Source organism: Lipophrys pholis, assembly GCF_963383615.2.
Source record: "Lipophrys pholis genome assembly, chromosome: 19".
NCBI classification, from domain to species: domain Eukaryota; kingdom Metazoa; phylum Chordata; class Actinopteri; order Blenniiformes; family Blenniidae; genus Lipophrys; species Lipophrys pholis.
The window spans coordinates 7,488,400-7,511,645 of NC_137647.1; the positions used below are offsets into that span (position 1 = coordinate 7,488,400).

General features: G+C 41.8%; 1 protein-coding gene across 4 annotated transcripts in view; it reads left to right on the forward strand.

The window, feature by feature from the left end:
• Positions 1-23,246, forward strand: part of nsfa (N-ethylmaleimide-sensitive factor a) — a 37,181-nt gene that overhangs the window by 6,809 nt on the left and 7,126 nt on the right. For 2 of the 4 annotated variants that reach the window (XM_080488015.1, XM_080488016.1), the window contains exons 2-19: positions 5,440-5,457; positions 11,486-11,571; positions 11,876-11,975; positions 12,124-12,163; positions 12,982-13,148; positions 13,242-13,349; positions 15,551-15,626; positions 15,811-15,966; positions 16,076-16,275; positions 16,943-17,108; positions 18,336-18,410; positions 18,482-18,669; positions 19,959-20,054; positions 20,150-20,306; positions 20,378-20,511; positions 20,628-20,774; positions 22,351-22,485; positions 22,804-22,917. In XM_080488015.1, the coding sequence (XP_080344141.1) occupies positions 5,440-5,457; positions 11,486-11,571; positions 11,876-11,975; positions 12,124-12,163; positions 12,982-13,148; positions 13,242-13,349; positions 15,551-15,626; positions 15,811-15,966; positions 16,076-16,275; positions 16,943-17,108; positions 18,336-18,410; positions 18,482-18,669; positions 19,959-20,054; positions 20,150-20,306; positions 20,378-20,511; positions 20,628-20,774; positions 22,351-22,485; positions 22,804-22,917 (2,163 nt within the window). The remainder of the gene's footprint in view (positions 1-5,439; positions 5,458-11,485; positions 11,572-11,875; positions 11,976-12,123; positions 12,164-12,981; positions 13,149-13,241; positions 13,350-15,550; positions 15,627-15,810; positions 15,967-16,075; positions 16,276-16,942; positions 17,109-18,335; positions 18,411-18,481; positions 18,670-19,958; positions 20,055-20,149; positions 20,307-20,377; positions 20,512-20,627; positions 20,775-22,350; positions 22,486-22,803; positions 22,918-23,246) is intronic. The other 2 variants (XM_080488018.1, XM_080488017.1) reach the window with 1 other exon arrangement.

Here is a 23,246-nt window from a genome sequence, read left to right on the forward strand (position 1 = left end):
TCGTAGAGAAACAAAACAAAAAGAGAAACAGACGCCAGCTTATGAGAGGGAACGAGTGAGTGTGGTGTAGAAGATGGCAGCTCATCTCCTCTGCATCTCCTCCAGAGTTCACTCCTCCACACTCAGACGCCATTCCTCAGGAGCCCGTTTGTGTTTTCCTGCTGCACCCACACCCAATCTGAGAAACGGCAGACTGCATCGCTGAGGTCACAGGCTGTTACACAATCTGCATTTCACTCCAAACAGGGAAGAATGTCTTAGGAGACTCCTGATGAATATTATGAATGGAATAGAAACAGCAGCAGCTGCCTTTCATCTATTAGCCTACTCCCACTTCTCATTAATTTGATTTTAGCCCTAAATTGATCTGAAATATGGAGAGTTCTGAAAGAATGAGGAAAACAAAACTAGCAAATCTGGATTTTAGGTATTAAAAAAAATATAGTTCTGTCGTCATAGATCTTAATAATATAGTTGTTATTGCTATTTACATTACAACACTGTGCTTATTTCCATACTTTTCTTTACAAATAAGAAAAAAAACAGCATCAACTCCTGGAGACTTCAGTATAATCGCATAATTCATATTCAGAATGGTTATTTATTGAAACAAAGTTCCATTTTGTTTTTATTTCATTCGAATGAATTGACATGTGTATATTTGTTGCTATAGATCTTATTCCTTCTTTATAGGCCCATTTTCTATTGGTTATATTTGAAATGCATTTCTTCATAAATTATGAATGTATTTGTTTGAAAATGGTGTGTGTGTGTGTGTGTGTGTGTGTGTGTGTGTGTGTGTGTGTGTGTGTGTGTGTGTGTGTGTGTGTGTGTGTGTGTGTGTGTGTGTGTGTGTGTGTGTGTGTGTGTGTGTGTGTGTGTGTGTGTGTAGGCCACCGGCTGAACGTAGAGGAGTTAAAGAGAGTAATGGTTAATCCCCGGCTGTCTGGATGCCGGGCCTTCCTCTATGAGCTCAGAGCTGCAGCTATTTTTAGAGAGCTACATACATACACACACACACACACACACACACACACACACACACACACACACACACACACACACACACACACACACACACACACACACACACACACACACACACACACACACACACACACACACACACAACACTGATACATACACACACACCTGCTGTAAACACTGGACCTCTGGGATTACATGCATGTCGGGGTCAAGTCAGGATTTGTGTTAATTAACATTAACATCTTTTAAGAGAAATATTTCAAACGGCTTTGAAATGAAACACTTTTAACTCATAAAACTGAGCATTTTTGGTTAATTCACCTCATTCATCATATAAAGCAAATTACATCCATGAAGGAAGAGGGGGGGACAATAAACCATTAAATCTTCTTCCTTTGCTTCACTAAGATCTTGCAGAAAATGTGATTAATTGCATGCACAATAGAGCACGGATAGGTTGCATGTTCAGTTTGCATGCATTTTGTGGATAGTCAAATAAGAATGTTATGTGACTTTACCTGCAAACAGGAGTACTTAAATGACATTTTAGTGTGTTTTTAAAAAAAACTATCTTCTGGAAACAGCACCGCTCCCATGAAGTGGATGAAGCACTGAGCCCCCAAAAGCACAAAGTATTCAAACAAATCAAACAAAATTAATTAAAACAAAATGATGGAGTTAATCTATTAACCAATCAGTCAATATTTTCTTGTATTTTTCTTGTTTTGTACTCAAACGCCGCATTTATGAGGAGCTCCACTTTTCTATTGGTCCAGGAACATAGCGTTTGATTGGCTTCTCGGTACACTGCCGCCTAGAGGTTTGGCATGTTCATAGCAGCTCCAACTTTTATAAATGCGGGTTTGTGTAAATGAAATATTTTTTGAAAAACGATCTGTTGTATACGATGTTCTTTTTGAAAACATTGAGGGGGAAATATCTGTTTTTCACCCCAGAGTCGGTGTTGTTTTGGTCCCGGGACATGGGTCAACTTAAACCATTTATTTCACACAATAAGCATCTAGCAACAGAAGACGAAAACAAACAACATAAATATATGTCTATTCACCATGCATATTTCTCCATATTTTAAAGCTCTGATTAAAAATATCTATATTTATGTTTTGCTACACAACCTTGATGGACGGCTAAAACCAATTAAGTCCGATGGGGAAGTCGCATCACTGCCCATGAAAGACACGACAGCACCGCCTCGACTGAAAGTGCTTGATTTAATACCGACTGTAAGCGCCAGCAAATTACTTACCGTGATTTATTTAAATGGGAAGTGGACTTGGCTCACATACGCGGCTCGTTAATTTCACAACGTGCTCAGAGAGGCCTGATGGCAGGATGAGCGCGACTTCTTCAAACACAAAGTAAGAGAGAAGTTACTCTGAGTAATTGGTGTGATTCCCAAAATACAAGTCACTGTTTGGAAGTGTGTGCTGAGTTGATGTGATGAACTTTTCTCCTCAGCTGTGAGTTTCAGAGGCATTAAGCAAAGAGAAAAACACTCTATTCATCATTTTTATTAATCTGCAAAATTAGATTTGTTTTTGTTATGAAAAATGTAATGTTTGCTTTTTTTTGCCTTCAAAATGGAAGCCACTTCTCGAGCTTTCCATTATTGCACCCATGAGATACCGTAATTAAGCAAATACCAGGATTGCATTTGATAAAATACTGTTAAATATACCTATAGTTAAAATGTACAACTGCTACTAGATGTATTATAAGTAGGAATATGTGCGATTAAACTAGCATTCCTCAGCAAGTTGACACAAGATATATTTTTAACCAATTACAGTTTCATTCATGAAAAAGTGCCATACAGCTGTTCACCACTAGTCGGAGCTACAGAGGAGACAGCGGCTCCCGTCATTGCGGCAGTGCTCAATCATTGTACTAGTTTCCCCAAATGAGCTGAGGATAGATTTGTACTTTTTGAAGAAGCAACCGCAATCGAGCACGGTTTCTATCGCTATTGCCGATCGCAAACGTAGACGTTGGCTCACATGGAAACATTCAATCTCAGTGACTTCAGCTGCTTGACGAATCCTCCCCATGAACACCTCGTGGATTCATTCGGGAGTCCGCCTCAGCGGGGAGCGCCACACTGAGCCGTGCCGCGCTAAAGTAGAGCCTCGGCTCTGCAGCAGCGGCGTCACCACTCATCGATCGGCAGCGCAGACATCTGACCGGATCCCCCCTCGAGGCACAGCTGGATGAATAATTCAACGGGACGCCTGGAGTAGAGGAATATTTAGAAGGAGACCCGGGCAGATTTTTGCAGCCACTCCCTGATTCTCAGGGAGAAAAGTGAGGAAACACTCTGAGTAATAAATAGAAGGAACAGGAGGCAGGCGATCATGGGCGCAGCACCGTGAAGCCAAAACCACCTCAGTGAAAGAAAAAAACTAAAACAGGAGGTTCCTGGAAAAACAAATGTTAGAAAAAGCTGGAGAAGTTGTCAAATATTTTTACAAGGGACATTTTGCATCCAGCCATTATTGACATCGATTATAATTCTGTCCTGCGGCGTCAGTGAAAGAATGAAAGCAGATGATGATGACAGCTGTTGAATGAAAGCTGCAGCTGTTTCCATCGTCTGCTTCGATCGTTTCACTCTGAATCGTCCTCACAGAGATTCAAACGAGGAAAGAGCCAGATGGAAGGACGGAAGGAGGAAGAAGTACAGACATTTGCCTTCAGATGTGGAGAGTCAAAGTAAAAAGTTAGGTTTAGTTAGTTATATTCTTTTTTTTTTTTTCCCATTTTGGAAAATTAGCGCTCATGCTAATGTGGGGGTTAGCACCCACACCTCTTACAAAGTTAGCTTGAAGCTCATTTTCCCGCCGTCAGACAGCCGCTTTTCGAAGCTCTTCCTGTCAGAGGGAAGCTCAGAGCTTCCTCAAGGCAAACGTAGAAACGGGATAAGAATTCGTACAAGACGACTCTTGTTTAAAATCTGTTAATGTGTTTCCTTCTGTGTCAATATCTGTCTGTCTGAGCGTGCCTGCTGACGCTAAACTGGTCCGGTCCTGACAGTTCAACACGGCTGGATTGCTGCTCCTTCTTTGCACCATCACGACATTGATGTCAGACTAACAAACTTCAGACGATTAACTATATTCATCAAGTAGAAATTTCAACTAAATTATTATTCACCTGCTGTTCATTTATTTTTATTTTTTTTAACAAACAAACCCATCAGGTTTGGGGTGAAGTTGAGAAAATAAAAGATCCAAAAGAAACATTGAACCCCAACTCTGGCCTGCATGAACATGACACAACCTCACGTGATTGATTCAACAGTCCCTCCAGAAAATCTCAGTCCTGCACAATGATTACCAGAAATGCAAAAAGAAATGAAACATGATCTAAAGAGGGATGTGCACAATATTAATTTGTGTCCAGCATGATACTTTAAACTACAAAGATAAAACAAGTGAGCATGTAGGCTGCACAGGAGCGATGCACAATGAAATTCAATTCAAGCGTTTATATATATGAACCTGCACCGAACAACAGCATCCACTTGCTGTATTTAAACTAATGGGATATCGTTTACCCAGAGACGCTGTAATCGTGCCCGCTCCGACAAGATACTGCACTGACCTTGTAAAAAAACAAAAAAAACAGACCACTTCCCAACCCAAATATTTTAGCAGCAAAAGCAATAAATCGCTCTTAATACAAACAATATGAGCGTGTTTTTTTCCAGTGTCAGGCCCCATTCACACAGAGACGTTTCTCAACTGTAAAACTACCAAGTCCCTCAAGTATATGTGCTGTGAGTTATGACACTCTGGAGGCCGCCATTGTTGTTATTGTCCATCGACTCTTGCATGTGCAGAGTAACTATTTACTATGGTTGTGGTGCGCATGTGCAGTTTCAGCGTTTCAGAAAAGTTGTGTTTTCCTCCATCTACACGTATACGGAGTCTGAGCATTCTCCAAAGTTTACGTTTTCAGTGACTCTGAGCCCCTTTGATTGAATGGACCCCAAAACACAACGAATGTTTGTCATTTCCACTTGAAAACATTGACATTTGAACAGTTCCTTAATTATAATCTTCAGTTTAAAAAAACATCAGCCACAAGGAAAATGGCCTTAGTAAAGACAGCATGTACTGCATGTAGATAGAAACACTTCTTTACACTTCTTGCAACGTTAAATCATCTCAATGATTCAGTATAAGCAGCAAAAAGTTAGCTGCACAATCAAAGTTTCTTTTACCGTAGAGATCTGAGAAACTGTTTTTTTCCTGGAGGGACGGCTTCATGTGTGAGTGTGTCAGACTGCATGAACATCTCCATCCATATGAACGCAGCTCAGTGTCTGCAGCCACCACAGCTTCACACATCAGCTGCTTTCTGAGTCCCTCCTCCGTCTCAAATACTGTCTTCTGTCCTTCCTCTCTGCTTGCCCACGCTGTCGCCCACAAGGTCGTAATATTTTTCAAGGTATGTATTTATACACAACTCTCAAAGCGAGCTGCCATCATCCTCATCATGTGGAATAAATATCTATACATCTCTCTATATGTGTATATATATATATATATATATACTTGCTGTTTCCACTCAGACTGTCTGCGACGCTGTGTGAAAGACACAGACTTAACGAATGAATGGAATCCAGGCAAAAAAAATATGTACTACCTTTAGAATTGGCTCTTTTCATTGAGATCACTCATAATAATTAGTAATTATTAGTATCAGTGTCAGTGGCAAACGTACAGTAGCAAAACTACATGGCTCCCCCTAGTGGCTGTAGAAACTATGACTGGAGCAATGACAGAGACCTTAATTGTTCAGCTTGGATTGGAGAATGAGGCGATGTTGAAAATGGATAGCTTAGTTGCATTTTAGGTGTCTGTTTACACCACAACAGCGTCGCCATCATACTCCAGAATGAACACTTTGACCCACAAGTGCAGAAGAACGAGCTGTGACTCTTAACCAGTTTGGTTAGCATGAAGTATTTTAGTATGAAATCACACTTTTAAAGTACAAAACCAGCCTCATACCTATGTATGGGTTTTGTAACAGAACAAATGATTGTGATGGTTTTAAATATATAAAAAACCCATTCCTTGATAGATGTGAATATACTGGCGGTGAAGCAGATCCTCATCCAAGATGGCGGTCAATCAAGATGACGACTCTGTCCTCCATTGTTTTCCTCTTCAAATACATCAAATTTAGAATAAACCCGTCGTTTCGGTTTTAGCACCAGATGGCTGCCAGAATTGCCAGAATAATTAAAAAAAAAAGTTTTAAAACTGTTCAGACAGTCATACTGTAGACAATCAAATATTGGTCTCATATACAGGCAAAACAAAATCGAGTATAAGGTGGAACAGTAGAAGGAGACAGTTTAGATGCATAAATTGAACCTAAAAAGTATTAACAATACAAAATATTTTGATGATTTACCACGTTGACACTTTTCAAAGCCTGTACCGTTAAACTAAGGCTTGTTTTGTTGCTGTATCTTAATGTCTGATGGCACTTCTCTGTCAGATGTGTATTTCGCTTTAACGAAACAGGGATTCAAACTAGATCACTGACGTCAAACATGGCACGAGCCTGTTCGGGTGCTGGATCCAGTTTTCTAGGCTACCCAGATGCTTTCTAGGTTAGCCTCCATGGAAAATATGCAAATGTGAGTTAATCAAGATCTGCTGTTCACCCACATTGATTTCTATATTGTCAAAGATCTTTCCCATCTACGTTACTACTAAGTGTTTTTTTTTTTTTTTACATCATCTTTCACGTTTTCATTTTGTTCCAAATTCTTTATCACTCCCCAGTTCATCGACTACCCCAGAGGTCTGTAGCCTTTTGAACTTACTAAAATGAAATGTCTTTAACTCTAAAATAAAAACAACAGAGTTCATAAATGTTTAACTGCAATATAGTTTATACAAGAACTATAGTCTCATACATATAATTCAGAATTCTTCACGTCATACCTTTCTATAGTGTTTCTAGCTGGTTGTAGAAGTTTTAGCCTTTTTAATTGTTATAGCCATTCCAGCTCTTTTAATTTTATTTTTAATTTGTCATTTTGGCTGTTTAACCTTGTTTGTTAAGCTGTTTTTTTTTTTTTTTAAATATCAACAGTTTTGTCATTCTTGGTTGTTTTATCTCTTTTTGTTGTTTAACTGTTTTGGCTTTTTTGACTGTGTTTAACAATTCTAGTTCATTTAACTTAAGTTTTCCCATTTTATAGCTGTTTTAGCAAGAAATACGGGTTTGTTTGCATATAGTTTTGTGAAGGCTTCACTATTGAGCGGCTAAAAAGTCTGCCGGTTGCAGACACCTGCCCTAAAGTTTATTTTTTTGTCATGAATGGTTTTCCTTGTTTGTGCATGAGATGAGAATAACTGATGTCTTCAAATGCAGTGTAATTTATTGTAATGAAATTTCAGACGGGCCCATCTTTAATCAAATGTTAAATTTGATCAACTCAGAGAGAGTTAACCAATCAGTCCATAATCATTAATTAATATGTTAATGCTGCATCATTTATTTATTTATGTCATACTGTACCTACTGTCTGTATGCAGACTATATAATACTGACACACGAGAGGAAATTTGTCCACACAACTGTGCAGTTCTCAACATTTCTATTACGTTCAATTAATGTTGATTCACACGTGTGTATTCTCGTTCTATTTTATTTTGTTTTTCCACTGTTACATTGGCCTGTTAATGTCAGTGTCCCTTTGAGCTTTTTCTTTTTCCTATCTATGATTTTTAATTTATAAATTTTTTTGATAAGATGATTCACTCAGTATTTTTTCCAGGTGAGGTTACTAAAAGCTGAATATAGTGATACTTTCACCAAAGCCTGTAGGGACATTTTTCAAAGCACCTCCAAATGAGAGCGACCTCTAAAAAATAGAGAGGTGCCATATCCTTCCACAAATAACTGAAAATAATTTGGTTACCTGCTCGAGGGTATGAAGAGATGAATCTGGGTTTTGTATTAGGAAAATAGGTTTCCCTTACTTAAATCTTCCGACGTGTCTATATTATCTTCCTTTTCCCAAAGCTGCCTCTTTTAATTCGCTAAAATCTTAGTTACTGAGGCGACGTGTAATTCCATGCCTGATATCTTTAAATCAAAGATTTGATAGGCGTTCATACTCGCTGCTTTTCTCTGTAAGATATCAACTCGCTGACCTCGAGTCAGAAAGAGGGAAGAATTGATATTTATTTTGAGTTGGAGGCTCTCCGACACCGTCGTCTTGCTCTGCTTCACCTCTGTTCTGGCCAGACGACAGGGTGCAAAGTAATCTGGGCACATCGCCAGCACTGCAGTGTTTGTCTGTCCATGCCTGTTTTTCCCCACACCCTCTCAAACTCAACTCGTCAAATCTCTCGCAATTAATTGTTACTGCTACCAAAAAAAAACGAAAAAAGGTCTCTTGTTTCCAGAATTCCAGCCAAAGTCACGATTTGCCTGTACACAGACCGCGCAGATTACACGTGGATTTGGCAGAATTTGAGGGTGCAGATTAGATTGGTTACTTGTTTTTGCCTGTGATCCGGGTCTGGAGGTCCGCCCATGTAACAGCTTTCTGTCCTTCTCTCTTCTCCAAATGAGGAGGCCAAACATTTTAGCTGTAAAAAAAAAAAAATCTCATTTAAGTGCTATCCTCGCTGGAGAGAACGCTAAAAAAAAAAAAAAACTGATCTTACATTTCTGCAGTGGCAGCAGCTTTAACAGTATTTATTTGGCAGATGGCTTGGATGGGTAATCCAAGGAACGGCAATCCATCAGTCCTGCTGTCTTTACCTGACTTTTACGTCAATCTTACGGTCTTGAGGGGATCATTTGAAATGAGGTGGTATTGCGTTGTAATGGCTCTTCCTCGGTTTTGGAGACGGAAGCAGCAGATAAAACAAGCATGTTCTACATCTTAAAATGGTTCTTTAAAAATAGGAATTTGTGAGAAACGTTTTTATTGTTTTGAATTACTGTCAAAGTTAAAGGAAACCAAGCATCACTTCTGTTCTTCTGGAGTACCACAGGGAATCGTGTTTGGTCCTCTTGTATTTTCAAGTCTGCATTAAGTCTTCAGACTTAGAAAATTTGGTTTGATATATATATAAAAAAAAAAGAAAACACTGTAGTGGTGTCGTCGGTAAATGCTCTGCCACCACAGAGAGAATATCAATCGCTCAAGTCTTAAACACTGTTCACCCATTATCAGCTGGAATGGACTCCGGCGAACCTGAATTGGATAAAGCGGTATGGGTAGAAACTCTGGTGATATTGTTTCTTTAGAGTTGCTCGTAACGGATTGCATTCAAGTTCTGGTTGTTAAACAGACTTGCTTTCCAAGAAGTGTCATGGAGCATCTCTCTCCATAACACTCAGTCACTCTGTCTGCCTGTCAGGCTGCTGTCAGACCCGCTGATACTGATCTCTGATCAACTCGCTCTCAAGTTGCAGAGATCTTGCTGCATAACACCTCCGCAAAATTGCCGATACAGCGGCAGTTGAAACCCGCCTGTAATGGCTCATCTGACTCCATCTCGCATGGAGTCCCCGGTGCGACTCCCATTAAATCTCTACCTGCATTGCAGGTGTCGCCTCCGTGGACTCGCTCTCACACGCACAGTATACGAGCCTTCAAAATCACAGTAACCTGCAGGTGGAGGACGACTCATTCCATAGTTGAAGCAAGTTTGGACGATTGACTCAAGCTTATCCTGACAATAGCTGAGGCGAAAGCCTTCAGTAAGGATACCGCAGGCCATGAATTATTCAAGGGGCAACGGTCGCCGAGAGATTAGAGCAGCAAACATATGTTCGTAGGTTTTGCATGAGGATGTGTTATTCCCCCAGCTTTTTGAAGCATGGACTCCATTAGACTCATGAAGTTGTGTTGCGGTATTTGTGAAACGACGCCCTCCTTGGGAACATGTGCAATATCGATCCTTGCCTGCCCATGATTCTGTTGATGGTTCATTTCTTCTTAATGCCGCAAACCTTGAACAAGGTGATCATCTTTACTCGAATCCCTGTTTTTCTACCCCGCCATATCCCAGCAATCACTATCAGTGGTGCGATCATAGAAATAACCCTTGTCAATGTGACCGTCTAGACCTCAAAACATTGGAAACAAGTAGCTCCTGTTGAAGCAGCAGAGAGCAGAAAACTTGTGTTTTTGTTGTGAAGCCTCACTTGATTTAGAAGTGTTGGCGTTGCGGTAAAGCGTGCTTCCTCCGAGGGACTCGGGAGCTGTTAAAGCCCTCCGGATGAATCAGGCAGCAGTAAAGCCCGATGTATCGTCGGGGGCTCTTCCTCATTGGGTTAATGCAGTTACCATGGATACCGCCTCGTGTGCTCATGCTGCAGCGATGTGTGCACAGGAATTTCTCTCTCCTCCGGCGTTGCCTCGCTTTACGACGCGGTTGCTCTCACAAGGGATATTCCGTCTGGGTGATAAACATAAAAGATGTACGTTTGTTCTCCGCTGAGACGAGCAGGAAGACGAGACGCATTTCTACCTGTGTGTCAGAAAGATTTATTTCCATTTTGAGAGACTGGTAGAAGATGTACAATTATCCGAGCCAAATGGAGAAATTATAGTTCAATTTGAATTCATGAATCTGGAATCAAAAGTCAGTCATGGGGAAACAAGAATATCACAGATTACTTGGAGTCTGAGTCTGATTAATCTGAAACGTGTTTCGTTTTTCACATCTTAAATGTCAAATTCTGTCACCAATCTATTCATCCCTGCCTGCTGGTTGAGTACATTACTTATAAACGTATCTTCTGATTCTCAAAACGCCCTTCAATCTTTCCACTGCACGGATTGAATTTCTCTCCCGGCCGTGCCGTAGACACTGACTTTAGCTCTGATGTAAGGAGACTAGTGAGGGTGTGAATCAGGGTTGCTTTATCCTTTCACACTTATGACAAAGAAGAAAAATCCACTGTAGCTTTGTGTGAAAAACATCCACACACTTACAGTCTAACGTCCTGTGTGTGAGAACAATCTCCACCTTTCTATTTATAAACTTCAGGTGAAAGCTTAATCACTGCTTCGGTGTGATTCATCGTCCAGTGACTGTAACTATGACAGTTATAGAGCTTATAGTGATTGAATAGAGTGTAAATACTAAATTAAATGTGATGTCATGGACTTTGATATTTGTTGGAGCAAATAAATCTGAATTGAAATGTACAAAAATCTGGATACAGATCTGAACTTTACCTATGTAGAAAGGACAGAAAAGTAAACTTATCAACAAAAGCTCGCGATATTCGAATAAGGTCAATGCCTGCCTTCTCCATCACGGCTTCCCCCAGCTGTGAATGTAGGATCTCAATATTGTGCTTCAGATAATAAAGCGTTTTGTGCAATTCTAACACACAAAAACCAAGAATGTTAAAAAAAACAAAAAAACAAAAGCTACAATCATTCACAAGAGCTAATTCCTTGCTCATTGTCTCTCTGCAGACTATGCAGGCGGCTCGATGCCCGACAGATGAGCTGTCGCTGACTAATTGTGCCGTGGTGAGCGAGAAGGATCTGCAGTCCGGACAGTGAGTACTCACTATCGCCTCGTCGTCGCTGCGTTTGTCAATACAAGCGGACACCCAAGTATCCCACCCGAACGCACTCATCATATCAAACTACACCTATTCAAGCAGACACCAACCCCGTGGCCTTGTACGCGAACTACACCCTTTTCAGCGTTTGTGCCGTTGTCTGAAACGAAAACACAAAAACGATGCGTTTTCGCTTGAACCGTTGCCGTGTAAACGGGGCCTCGATCCATAAATCTTTGCCTGTGAACGAGCGATGATGTGACGTGACGATCGGAGTCAAACTGCCTCCTCTCTGCAGACACGTGACCGTGAAGACCACGCCCAACCACAAGTTCGTGTTCACGGTGAAGACCCACCACACTGTGGCTGCCGGGTCCATCGCCTTCAGCCTGCCGCAGGTAACACACACACACACACACACACACACACACACACACACACACACACACACACACACACACACACACACACACACACACACACACACACACACACACACACACTCAATCTCTTTCTGACTCCCCTCTCTCTCCGTCTCTCTTGCAGAGGAAATGGGCCGGTCTCTCCATTGGCCAGGAGGTGGAAGGTATGAAATCCTCCATTTGCCTGCATCTGAAAAGCAGACACGTCGTAAATCCGTCAGTCTGATCGACTGCTCCCAGTTGTCAAAGACTGATCGGGGTTATAGATGCTGTGATTGTTGTATATTTTTCTGTGCAGCCTGTGTTGACAGGCAGCGATGGGACAGTGCCCTCACACTGAGAGATGGATAAGAAAGTAAAAAGAAGATGGTTAAAACAGAGGACGTTCCTCCGCGGGAAAAATGCCCTGTGTTAAATATGAAAAGATTTTCCGTTGCCAAAACCTACTGTGGTCTACATTAGTGTTTCAAGCTCCAGCCTCTAGGGACACCCCCCCCCCACACCACCTCCATGGTTGAATGTCTCCCCGCTCCACTGGACCTCTAAAGGTCTGCACTTTGAAGGACCTTTGAAACCACTGATCCATATCACACATACGCTGCGCACTGCACCACATGAGATCTTTGAATTGTTAATACATCGCTTGTGCATTTGTTTGCTGTCGTTGAAAAAACCATTAAATGAATTGTTATGAAAAGGCTGCTAATACAAAAATAGCCAAGATGACTCAGCTCTGTGGTAATTTTCTTGAAGGACCTTATATAACTCACCATATCGTCCTTTATTTGAAACTAGATTCATGCCTAAAGGGCATTTGAGGCATTAAAAAAAAATGTTTTTTTTTCAAATGTCTTCAACTCACATACACAAAAAAACAAAAAATATATATCTTTTAGGAGAACGCTCCCATGTGTTTGTCTCTCCATTTGTGTTTTCAACTAATCATCCTGTGAGAGATAACTGAGACCGTCCGTCTCCTCAGTGGCCAACTACAACTTTGACAAGTCCAAGCAGTGCATCGGCGCCATGACGATCGAAATCGACTTCCTGCAGAAGAAGAGCACCGACTCCTCCCCCTACGACTCGGACAAGATGGCGGCCGAGTTCATCCAGCAGTTCAACAACCAGGCCTTCTCCGTCACCCAGCAGGTGTGGACGCCGACGCTCTGTTTCCTTCTGTTTTCTCACGTGTTTTGTATTTATTTGATCGTCCTCCTCTGTCTTCTTCTGCCCGTCTCTCAGCTCGTGTTCAGTTTCTGCGACAAGCTGTTCGGTTTGATGGTGAAAGACATCGAGGCGATGGACGCCAGCATCCTGAAAGGAGAGCCGGCCTCCGGGAAGAAACAGAGGGTAACAGGAAAAAGCAAAACGGATCGATTCATTTGCCAACGATGATAAACATTTTAGTTACCACATCGTTGTGCTCCGCTTAAGATCTCAAGAATTACATTCACTCCGTGACGATTTTATTTACGCCGATGACGTTAAATGTCATTTTTGCTTTGACGCTCGCTCTTCAAAATAACAGCGCTCTTTCACTTTCTCCTCAATCCTCCATGTGAAGCAATGTGCGCCATGTGGGGACAGTTGCAGCAAACTCTGCAGCCATTTTTTATCAGGTGCTCGATACCCATGACCGATAACTTCGATACTGACGACTAGAGCCTGACCAATACGGGTTTTTGGGGCAGAATCCAATATTTGGTAATAAAAATCAAGCCTGAATAACACAAAAAGGCCCGTCATGGGACATGGAAAACTTACTGAGTGGTTGTTCATTTTGCAAACTAGTTAACTTTCCAAAGAGCGTGACTGGAGCGTGGCATAAAAGGCGTCGGAGCGTCCCCTACTGGATACGTAACACAAGGACAGCAGGAAAAACACCTTTTTCTCTGCATTTTGTAAGTGAAAAAATAAGTATGAACGTCGGCTTTAATGGACTATCTTCTGTCTGATTACCGATTTTTCGGCCGGGTCCTACTGATAGTCATTTTTAAAATAGCTCGTATACATATATATTAAATAATCCAACTTATGTGATCATTAAAAACAACATCACATATGCTAAGAAAAGATTCATGATGTGATCAGGAATTAAACTCAATTCAAAACAATGCTGATTGATTTTAATCAAAAATGTCATTGTCAGACTTATTTTTTGTGATGTAACATTTTCTTTCTACGATCGGTACTGATCATCTCCGACAAAAGCCAGATGTGGTTCCATATTGTGAGCCCGGCCATGTCGCCCGTGGGATTTTGTCGATTGCTCTGCACAAAAGCGACACGTCTGCACAATCAAACTCCAGAGAGGCGGCTTGGAATTTAGGGAGACGTGACGGTGCAGATATGCTCAGATTCCCTGCTTGCAGGCACGTGTGAGGAGAAAGTGAAAGTAACACGGTGGCTTTGATTATTAGATACACTCTGATATGATTCCCGCACAGAATAAAAAGTCCAGGATCCTCTCATGCAGAAGAGACATTTATGTACCAGGCTGTGTGATTGCAGGAGAAAGTCATGCTGCAGTCATGCTCATCACTTATTATACATGCTGATTAAACAGACTGAGAATCTACGAGGTACAAAACCACCCAGATGAGAAAGAAGCATGAATGGAAATTCAGCGTTTGAGTCACAGTTCAGACAATCACACCAGTGTGCAAATGAAGAGCCAGTGATATAATTCCATGAGTGTTTTTATTGTATGAGTTATTGGAGATCGCTCTGGTTCTCTGTCACTAAGACTCCACAACGTTTTCCTGTGAAAACGGAAAGCTTTAATTGCTCGGAGCCACTGAAAACACCGTTTTTTGAAAAGTGCTCCAACCAAAGAAAAACACGACTTTACTGAAATGCTGCTGCTACGCATGTGCACCACGGCCGTAATAGGTAGTTCTTCTGCACATGGGCGAGTAGATGGACAATAACGATGATGGAACATTGTATTCAGTGTTTCTGCCATTTTCAAGAGGTTGCTTAACTTAATCTACCTTAATCTTGGGATGTTAATTGCCTCAAGTCTCCATTTTATACTCAAAACATAAGACTCTGTTGCAATTCGGTAAAGTCAAATAATCTGATATCCATTTATCTTGCATATGTTTCCAAATTAAACAATGAAATCTATGATTTCAGTGCATTAACGTTGGATACGCAGACATTTTTATTAACGTGCACACTGATATGACAGCGTGAGATGTAAATTAGCTTTTTTTCTTGGGGATTAATCTCCTATTTTATGCTCGTACGTCTTGCGTTTATTGCCACTGTATCCGTATTTGTACTTGTTCCTCGAAACAGTTATATCTGACAGAGTGAGTGAGATTCGTGTGACAACAGAAGTAGGCTGTGTGACGCTGTGCAGAGTGCTTTGCTGTGAATAATCTCCGAGGAGGTCTCAGTTTCTCGCAATCAGGCCAGTCGCAGACGGGGAGAAACGTGGAGGTTTCAGTCCTGAAAAACGATCTTATCTGCTCACCGCACAGGAAAGGGGTTCACGTGAAAAGATTGTGTGTGAATTCTGAGAGTAACTTTCTTTTCTGTGGCAGATCGACATCGGTCTCATGGTGGGAAACAGCCAGGTGATTTTTGAAAAGGCCGAGAGTTCCTCCCTCACACTCGTCGGTACGTTTCCTCTTTAGGATTTCTGCTTGCCGGTTAAACAGGAGGAGCAGCATTCACAGTGTTCGTCCACAAGATGGCAGCATAGAACACGCTCCCATAAATACAGCTTTAAAGAGCTCACGCTCTTTGGATGCTTTGGATTAGTATTGAACTTGCTCCCTCCCTCCTCTGTGTGTTTTCCCAGGCAAGGCGAAGACTAAGGAAGCGCGACAGACAATCATCAACCCCGATTGGAACTTCGAGAAGATGGGAATCGGGGGTCTGGACAAGGAGTTCTCCGCCATTTTCCGCAGAGCCTTTGCTTCCCGAGTCTTTCCTCCCGACATCGTGGAGCAGATGGGTGAGACGCCCTCACTTCCTCTCGTCAGGAGATTACTGAGCGTTTGATTCTCCTCTCCGGTTTTGTTGAGAAGGAGAAAGCGGCTTCTGATTTTCTTCCCTTCCTCCAGGCTGTAAGCACGTGAAGGGTATCTTGCTGTTCGGACCACCAGGTTGTGGTAAGACTCTGATGGCCCGGCAGATCGGCAAGATGCTCAACGCCCGCGAGCCGAAGATCGTCAACGGCCCCGAGATCCTCAACAAGTACGTGGGCGAGTCGGAGGCCAACATCCGGAAACTGTTCGCCGACGCCGAAGAGGAGCAGAAGCGGGTGAGACGGGGCTTTTCATACCCGTGTTAATATTTCCGTAGAGTCGCTCTCACCCAGGAGTTTGGGGGTCACTTCCACTTACAGCTTCTCTAAACCTTGAGGCAAACACCGCATGAGATGATTGAAATAAAGTCGAAGACGTAGAATGAAATTGGACATAGATCCCAAGACCTTTGCATTTTCACCCCTAATGTGCTCTTGAAAAAAAGAATAATGATGATTTCAAACTTTAAAACACAGAAGCTGCAAATATTTCTTCATCTGTTTAGTTTTAGTTTATTTCTATTTCATTCGTTGACAAAAGAAAAAAAAAGCTGTTCAATACAGTACGAAACAAGTTTCCAAAGTTATGAATGAAAGGGACCATAAGGAAAAATTTACTTTTAGTATTTAGTATTAATTACTTAATTTCTTTGTGTTTGAGCAATATGCTAGTTTTAATTACGTTTTAAAATCTGGATTACATTCCTTTGATTCCTTGCCTAGATAGTTTTATATCAGAGTCATAACTGGAGTTTGAGACCAGTGGAAAAGATGTATTAATAAGAGTAGTGATGCAATATACGTAAAGAGGTCACATTAAAGTTTTATTTTTGTTGTTGTTTTGGGGTTTTTTCGGTCTTGGATCACTTTAAACGGCCTAACGACAAGTTCTCCTCCCTCTCAGCTGGGAGCCAACAGCGGCCTCCACATCATCATCTTCGACGAGCTGGACGCCATCTGCAAGCAGAGAGGCACGGGCGCCAGCAGCACGGGCGTGCACGACACCGTGGTCAACCAGCTGCTGTCCAAGATCGACGGCGTGGAGCAGCTCAACAACATCCTGGTCATCGGTGCGCAGCATCGGCAGAGAAATCTCTCCGTTTGTCTTCGTTTAGCTCCAATTCACGCTTCATTTCATTAAATTAACACTGAACTTGCAGGAGTTTTTGACTTTGGAGTCGACAACACAAACTAATACTTGCCTTGTTATTGAATAGTTTTGTTTTTTTTTTAACATTAGTACCTGTGTGAAATCAGGAAACCATAAACGGAATAAAGAGCTTTTTGTGTGCACATATTGATCTGTTATATATCAAAAATGTGTCTCCTGCTTAAAGATCTGTTAAAGACTTTTTCACTATGCGTATAAATGGCAAAAGTGTTTTCACAAGTGAGACCGATCTCAATGTGCAGCACTTTGTGTGATTTAAAATTCATTAAATAAGAGTTAATGCTTCTATAACTAATTACATTCAGGTTGCATGGATTCATTTAGATTTTTTGGGGGCCTGTAGATTTATCAAATATTAAGTTTTATATATATCCTGCAGTTTGTCGTTAATATTACTGGGTGTTTTTCACTGCGCATGTTAAAAAATGTGCGACAAGCTTTTATTGTGTGAGACTGGAGGTGAAAAGCTGCAGTTTTCCACTTCTAACTTAAAAATCAACTGGCGTCTTTTTTTTTTTTAATAAAAAAATTTAGGGACTTTAATGTTGATCAGACTTATATAAGAATATTTCATTATTGTTTTTGTTTTTTGTATCGCTTTATTTATTGGGACTGGTTATTCATTAACATTTGATTTGTAAATTACCAGAATAATGAAAAAGCCGGACTGCACAGTTTAATTTTCGAGCGTCAGGTTATTAGAGCCATCATGCTTTATTTATTTGCATATTATATGATTTTGTTTTTCCCTATTCACCATGGTTTATTGCTGGCTGAGGCACAAATTGGTAATTGATAATAAAACGTACCTTGACTTTGAAGTACGCAGGTTAAAATGAAGTTTGAGGAGACAGTTATAACAGTGCACTTCAACAGTGGGAAGAGCTGTAGATCGCACTCTGAATCTAAAGTACTTTTAAACTCCATCGAGTGCAGGTGATAACCAATAAGTACCTCATACAGCCACACTTCAAATAACCCGGAACAGTTTATTTAAATTTCTGCCACTTAAGGCTGAGTCTCTTAACCTAAGAGGTTCGCATGTGACTCCAGTTGTTTGGTTATAACAAGCGTCTTCATCTTACCTCTGAAGATCCGTCTCCTTTTTTGTTATCGACCTCTGCAGGAATGACCAACAGGCCCGACCTGATCGACGACGCCCTCATGAGGCCGGGCAGGTTTGAGGTCAAGATGGAGATCGGTGAGTTTACCTTCCGCTCCAGTTTACTCGCAGATGATCCGGATCTTTCAACTCCGTGATCCGACCTCCAGGTCTGCCCGACGAGAAGGGCCGCGTCCAGATCCTGACCATCCACACCAACAAGATGCAGAGCTTCAACCTGCTGGCGGGCGACGTGAACATCAAGGAGCTGGCGACGGAGACGAAGAACTACAGCGGCGCCGAGCTGGAGGGTCTGGTCAGGGCGGCGCAGTCCACCGCCATGAACCGGCACATCAAGGTCACTCGGCTCCTCCGGCGCTAGTGTCGCGGTTACGGCAGCAGTCTGCAGCCTTTATGGCCAAAAGAGACGCTTCTGTGACTTTCTGCCAAATCGATTTTAAGCGCAAACCACGTTTAACTGTCAAAATGAGGCGGACACAGCTTAGAGAATTTTGATATAAAACTGTTTGTTATGACGCATTTATCAAGTTTCACTTACAATTCAGGATGCTTAACATTTCATTATATTTTTGGGTTATTTTTTGTACCTGATTTTAGTGGTTTTATTTAGTTTTTCAGAATTTTTTTAGACAATTTTGACATTTTAGCTGTATTAACTTTTAGCTCTGTTTTAAGCGTCTTCTTTTTTTTCCTTCTCATTTTTAAGGTTTTTTTTCTTTTAGATATTAGGGTCATTTTTAGGTTTCATTTTAAGTTATTTTTGCATTTTCTTCCCCCCCCCCATTTCTTGTGGCTTTAGCTATTATTCCCATTTTAGTTGTTGGGCATTTCATTAAAGCCCGTTAAACAAAGAGATGAGAAAACTACTCTTATCTCTTTGTTAATAAAATAAAACTCACTGATCAGACCGTCAATGAAAAAATAATAATATATATTACATTTAATTTAGTGAAAGCTTCACTGAGCTACTATAGGTTGCAGACCCCTGGATTACAGAAATCTCTTCCTGCAGACAAAAATGAATAACAAAGTGAATATAATGTGCAACTTTGACCGCTACCAAACTCAATAAATGGGGTTTATTGTAGGCATGAAGCAGCAGATCTGAGCCTGACGGACAGAAAGCCGTTGTCACCCCAGAGGTTCACATGTGGGAGGAAGAATCGATGCCACCCACTCAGCTGATTTCCAATAACCGGCTCCACCTAAAGCCTCAACGTACAAAAGACTGAGACTGATAAACATGGCTTCAAATAGAATAGAACAGACCCCCTCGGCTCATTTCTACAGATATTTATTGGTATTCCATTTTGCCGAGACTTCGCTGCTTTAGACGTCTCAAGCAGTTTCCACATTCACCCATTCACACTCTTTAATGGTGATGGCTGCCATGAAAGCGGATCGACTTCCTCTGGGAGCAGTTCATAGATCAGCGTCTCCCAACACGTGTGATCCGTTTGTGGCAACTAATGATGTAACTAATAAAGTCACGCTTGACTGATGATACATTTTCTCAAGTGAACCACTTCATGTGATGTTCATGAACTGAATAAAGTCTGGATTTGTTCCAAGAGGAGTCGGTAGTTCTATGATTTCAATGTTGGAGGTGTGTCTCTTTGTTTCTAGGCCACATCTACAGTGGAGGTGGACATGGAGCGGGCGGAGAAGCTGCAGGTCACCAGAGATGACTTCCTTGGATCCCTCAACAATGACATAAAACCAGTACGTACTTCTGGTCTCAGACCAATTTCAACAAAACAAAGTGTCTAAATCCAGACTCTAACCTCTTCATATTTCTTTTTTTTCTTTTTTTTCAGGCGTTTGGTACGAACCAGGAGGATTACTCGAACTACATCATGAACGGCATCATCAAATGGGGCGACCCCGTCACCCACGTCCTGGACGACGGCGAGCTGCTGGTGCAGCAAACCAAGAACAGCGACCGCACGCCGCTGGTGGCCGTGCTGCTGGAGGGTAGGAAGTCAAACACCACAAAGGTCGGACCATTCACGAGAGACACGTCAAGCACGCATCTGTTGTTGCAGGTCCACCCCACAGTGGGAAGACGGCCCTGGCGGCGAAGATCGCCGAGGACTCGCAGTTCCCCTTCATCAAGATCTGCTCTCCGGACAAGATGATTGGACACTCAGAGATCTCCAAGTGTCAGGCAATCAAGAAGGTAAGAGCCTCGCTGCCGTTTCTCACAATCAGAACACGGTTATGCGCCCTAATGCCCCCCTCCCTGGGGTTTTTTTTCCACTCATCAATGCCCTCTTGCAACTCGCCCTGCTTTAGGTCTTCGACGACGCCTACAAGTCGCAGCTCAGCTGCGTGGTGGTGGACGACATCGAGCGTCTGCTGGACTACGTCCCCATAGGACCTCGGTTCTCCAACCTGGTCCTCCAGGCTCTGCTGGTGCTGCTGAAGAAAGCCCCGCCCAAGGTCAGAGGTCGTCCGTAGACACACGCCGCATGATCCCGACATGGGGATTCACGTAGAAGACGACTCGGATGCAAAATAGAATTTTAAAAAGCGGATTTTTCTTTGGTATATGCTTTGAATTAAGACACCGTGTTTTCTCATAGCTTCACCTTCTTTACAGAATGCTCTTAAAGTCGCACCCCTGCTCCATTTAAGTTGGGACAATGTTTAAAATGTAAATTAAAAACAGGACTGAATGACTGAAAAACTCAAAGGCTTGTTTTTGCACACAACAAAAACACCAACAGGGGGCGTCAGAACGTTGTCAATTGATGACAAAATTCATCTATCCGACTTTTTTTTTATTATTATTATTTTGAAAAGATAAGCACATTTGTTTGTGCCTGAAAGAATTGAATTAAGATAATTAATTTAGATTAAATTAAACATATGAAACCAGTTTGTACCCTGCTTTAACCCTCAAGGACTAATCCATGGTAACCAGAGTGCGACTTTAAAATACTGGGTTGTTATTATGAAATGAACATTACAGAAAAGCATTAAAGTGGCCAAAATGAAAGAATATGAAGAAATGCAGACACTACCACTTTTGCCATTTAAATGGTGAAAATCCAACGAAGATAGTGTAAATAGATATGAAGCAAATACAAATACCTGCTTTTATTTAAAAGCAGTATTTTTGTGTATGTAATCCACACGCGCGGCTGCAACTGCATCCATCTTTTGCCTATTGAAAGATTTCAATCTTATCACGTTGCAATCACTGTTGTCCTGCTAAATATGCAAAATGAATAAATCTCGACAGGCGCAGATCAGGAACAGCAGATTATAATGTAGACTGTGACTAAAATCCACCCCCCCCCAGAAACAACGTCCAGGGAGGTTTATATATTAATGGAAACATATAGTTTTCTTTGTTTTATCAAGAGAATGTTCGTGTCTATTTGCCTTGATTTGCCGGCACCGTGCACAGAGTAATACGACACTTTGTGACGGAACCCTCGAGTGGCTGCTTTGTGAGCCGCTCCGCCAGAAAGAAAGAAAAGACCTTATTGATCTCCTTTGGGAAATTGCTTCTCTGTATTTAACCCTTCTCGTTCATGGGTCCTGCTCAGGAAACCACTGAGCAAACCTGTCGGCAGTGAGATTCAGGGTTTTTTTAGACACTGCATGGAATTCTCTACCTCTACTAAGACGTCTATCTTTCCATTACAGTCAGTTGGTCGGATTTTGATAAGAATTGCCAGGGTAACAAAACACAAGATTTCATTTTTGGCAAAAGCTGGATCGTATTCCAGACCCTCATGATTCATTGAGTCGTTTGATCATAGAGGAAAGATCTATTTTACTGTTGTATAGCCGAATTTTTAATCTATACAGAAGAAGCTCACTTTGAATACATTCAATTATAACGCACTGTTGCGTAAACCTCATTTATTGTATCTCAAGGTCGAGCTAAGAGTTCTAAATTTAGGAAATCACATCGCGGTCCCTCTAACATACCCCCTTAGGCAAAAGTAATTGCCCGCCCTTGATGTCGTGCAGTCAGTCAGATCAGATTTATTCCTTATCGCAGGGTCGGAAGCTGCTCATCATTGGCACCACCAGCAGGAAAGACGTCCTGCAGGAGATGGAGATGCTGGACGCTTTCAGCACCACCATACACATCCCCAACATCTCTACCGGAGAGCAGCTGGTCGAAGCCTTGGAGGTATAAACACACACACACACTTCAAGGTTAAAAAGATACCTGTACTGAGGTACTCAGACAGGAAGGGGCAGGCGATGGCTGCGAATTCAACGTGCGCCTAATTCCGAGAGGCGACACGCAAACAGCCTTGAAAGGTTTGTAACCTTGCAAGGTGAGAAAACGAAAAAAAAAAACTCATACATTTTCATTTAAGCGTCCGCAAACGCGTCAATTGTCCGCCACATAAATTAAAGAAGGCTTGTTGCGCGACTCTCACCGGAGGCTTCTGAAGGTCGGAGACCTTCGCCTTTTTCCGCTGACTTGCGTTGTCCTCCGCAGCTGCTGGGAAGCTTCACGGACAAGGAGCGAGCCAGCATCGCACATCAGCTCAAAGGCAAGCGAGTCTGGATCGGCGTCAAGAAGCTGCTCGTACTCATCGAGATGTCGCTGCAGGTACGTACGCCGCCGTCGGTGAAGGCCTTGGGCTGTGACGTGATGACAAAAGACAGACGTGGATAATGTATACGGGGCGGCCGCTGGGAATGTCGTCGTTTCCAGATGAAATGATGAAATAATGATGAAAAAAGAGACATTTAAGGCCTTTTTCTAGTGTTTAGCCCCAGAACAACCCTGAATATTTAATCCTTTAAAACCAAGCCTGTCAAAAACTATATTCTCTTATATTCTTGTAGTCTCTGCTTACACCTCGTATTTGGTCATTTATTTAAATAGTGTTGAAGCATGTAAAGATTAGTATTTATTCTTACAGCTCCTGGTTAAAT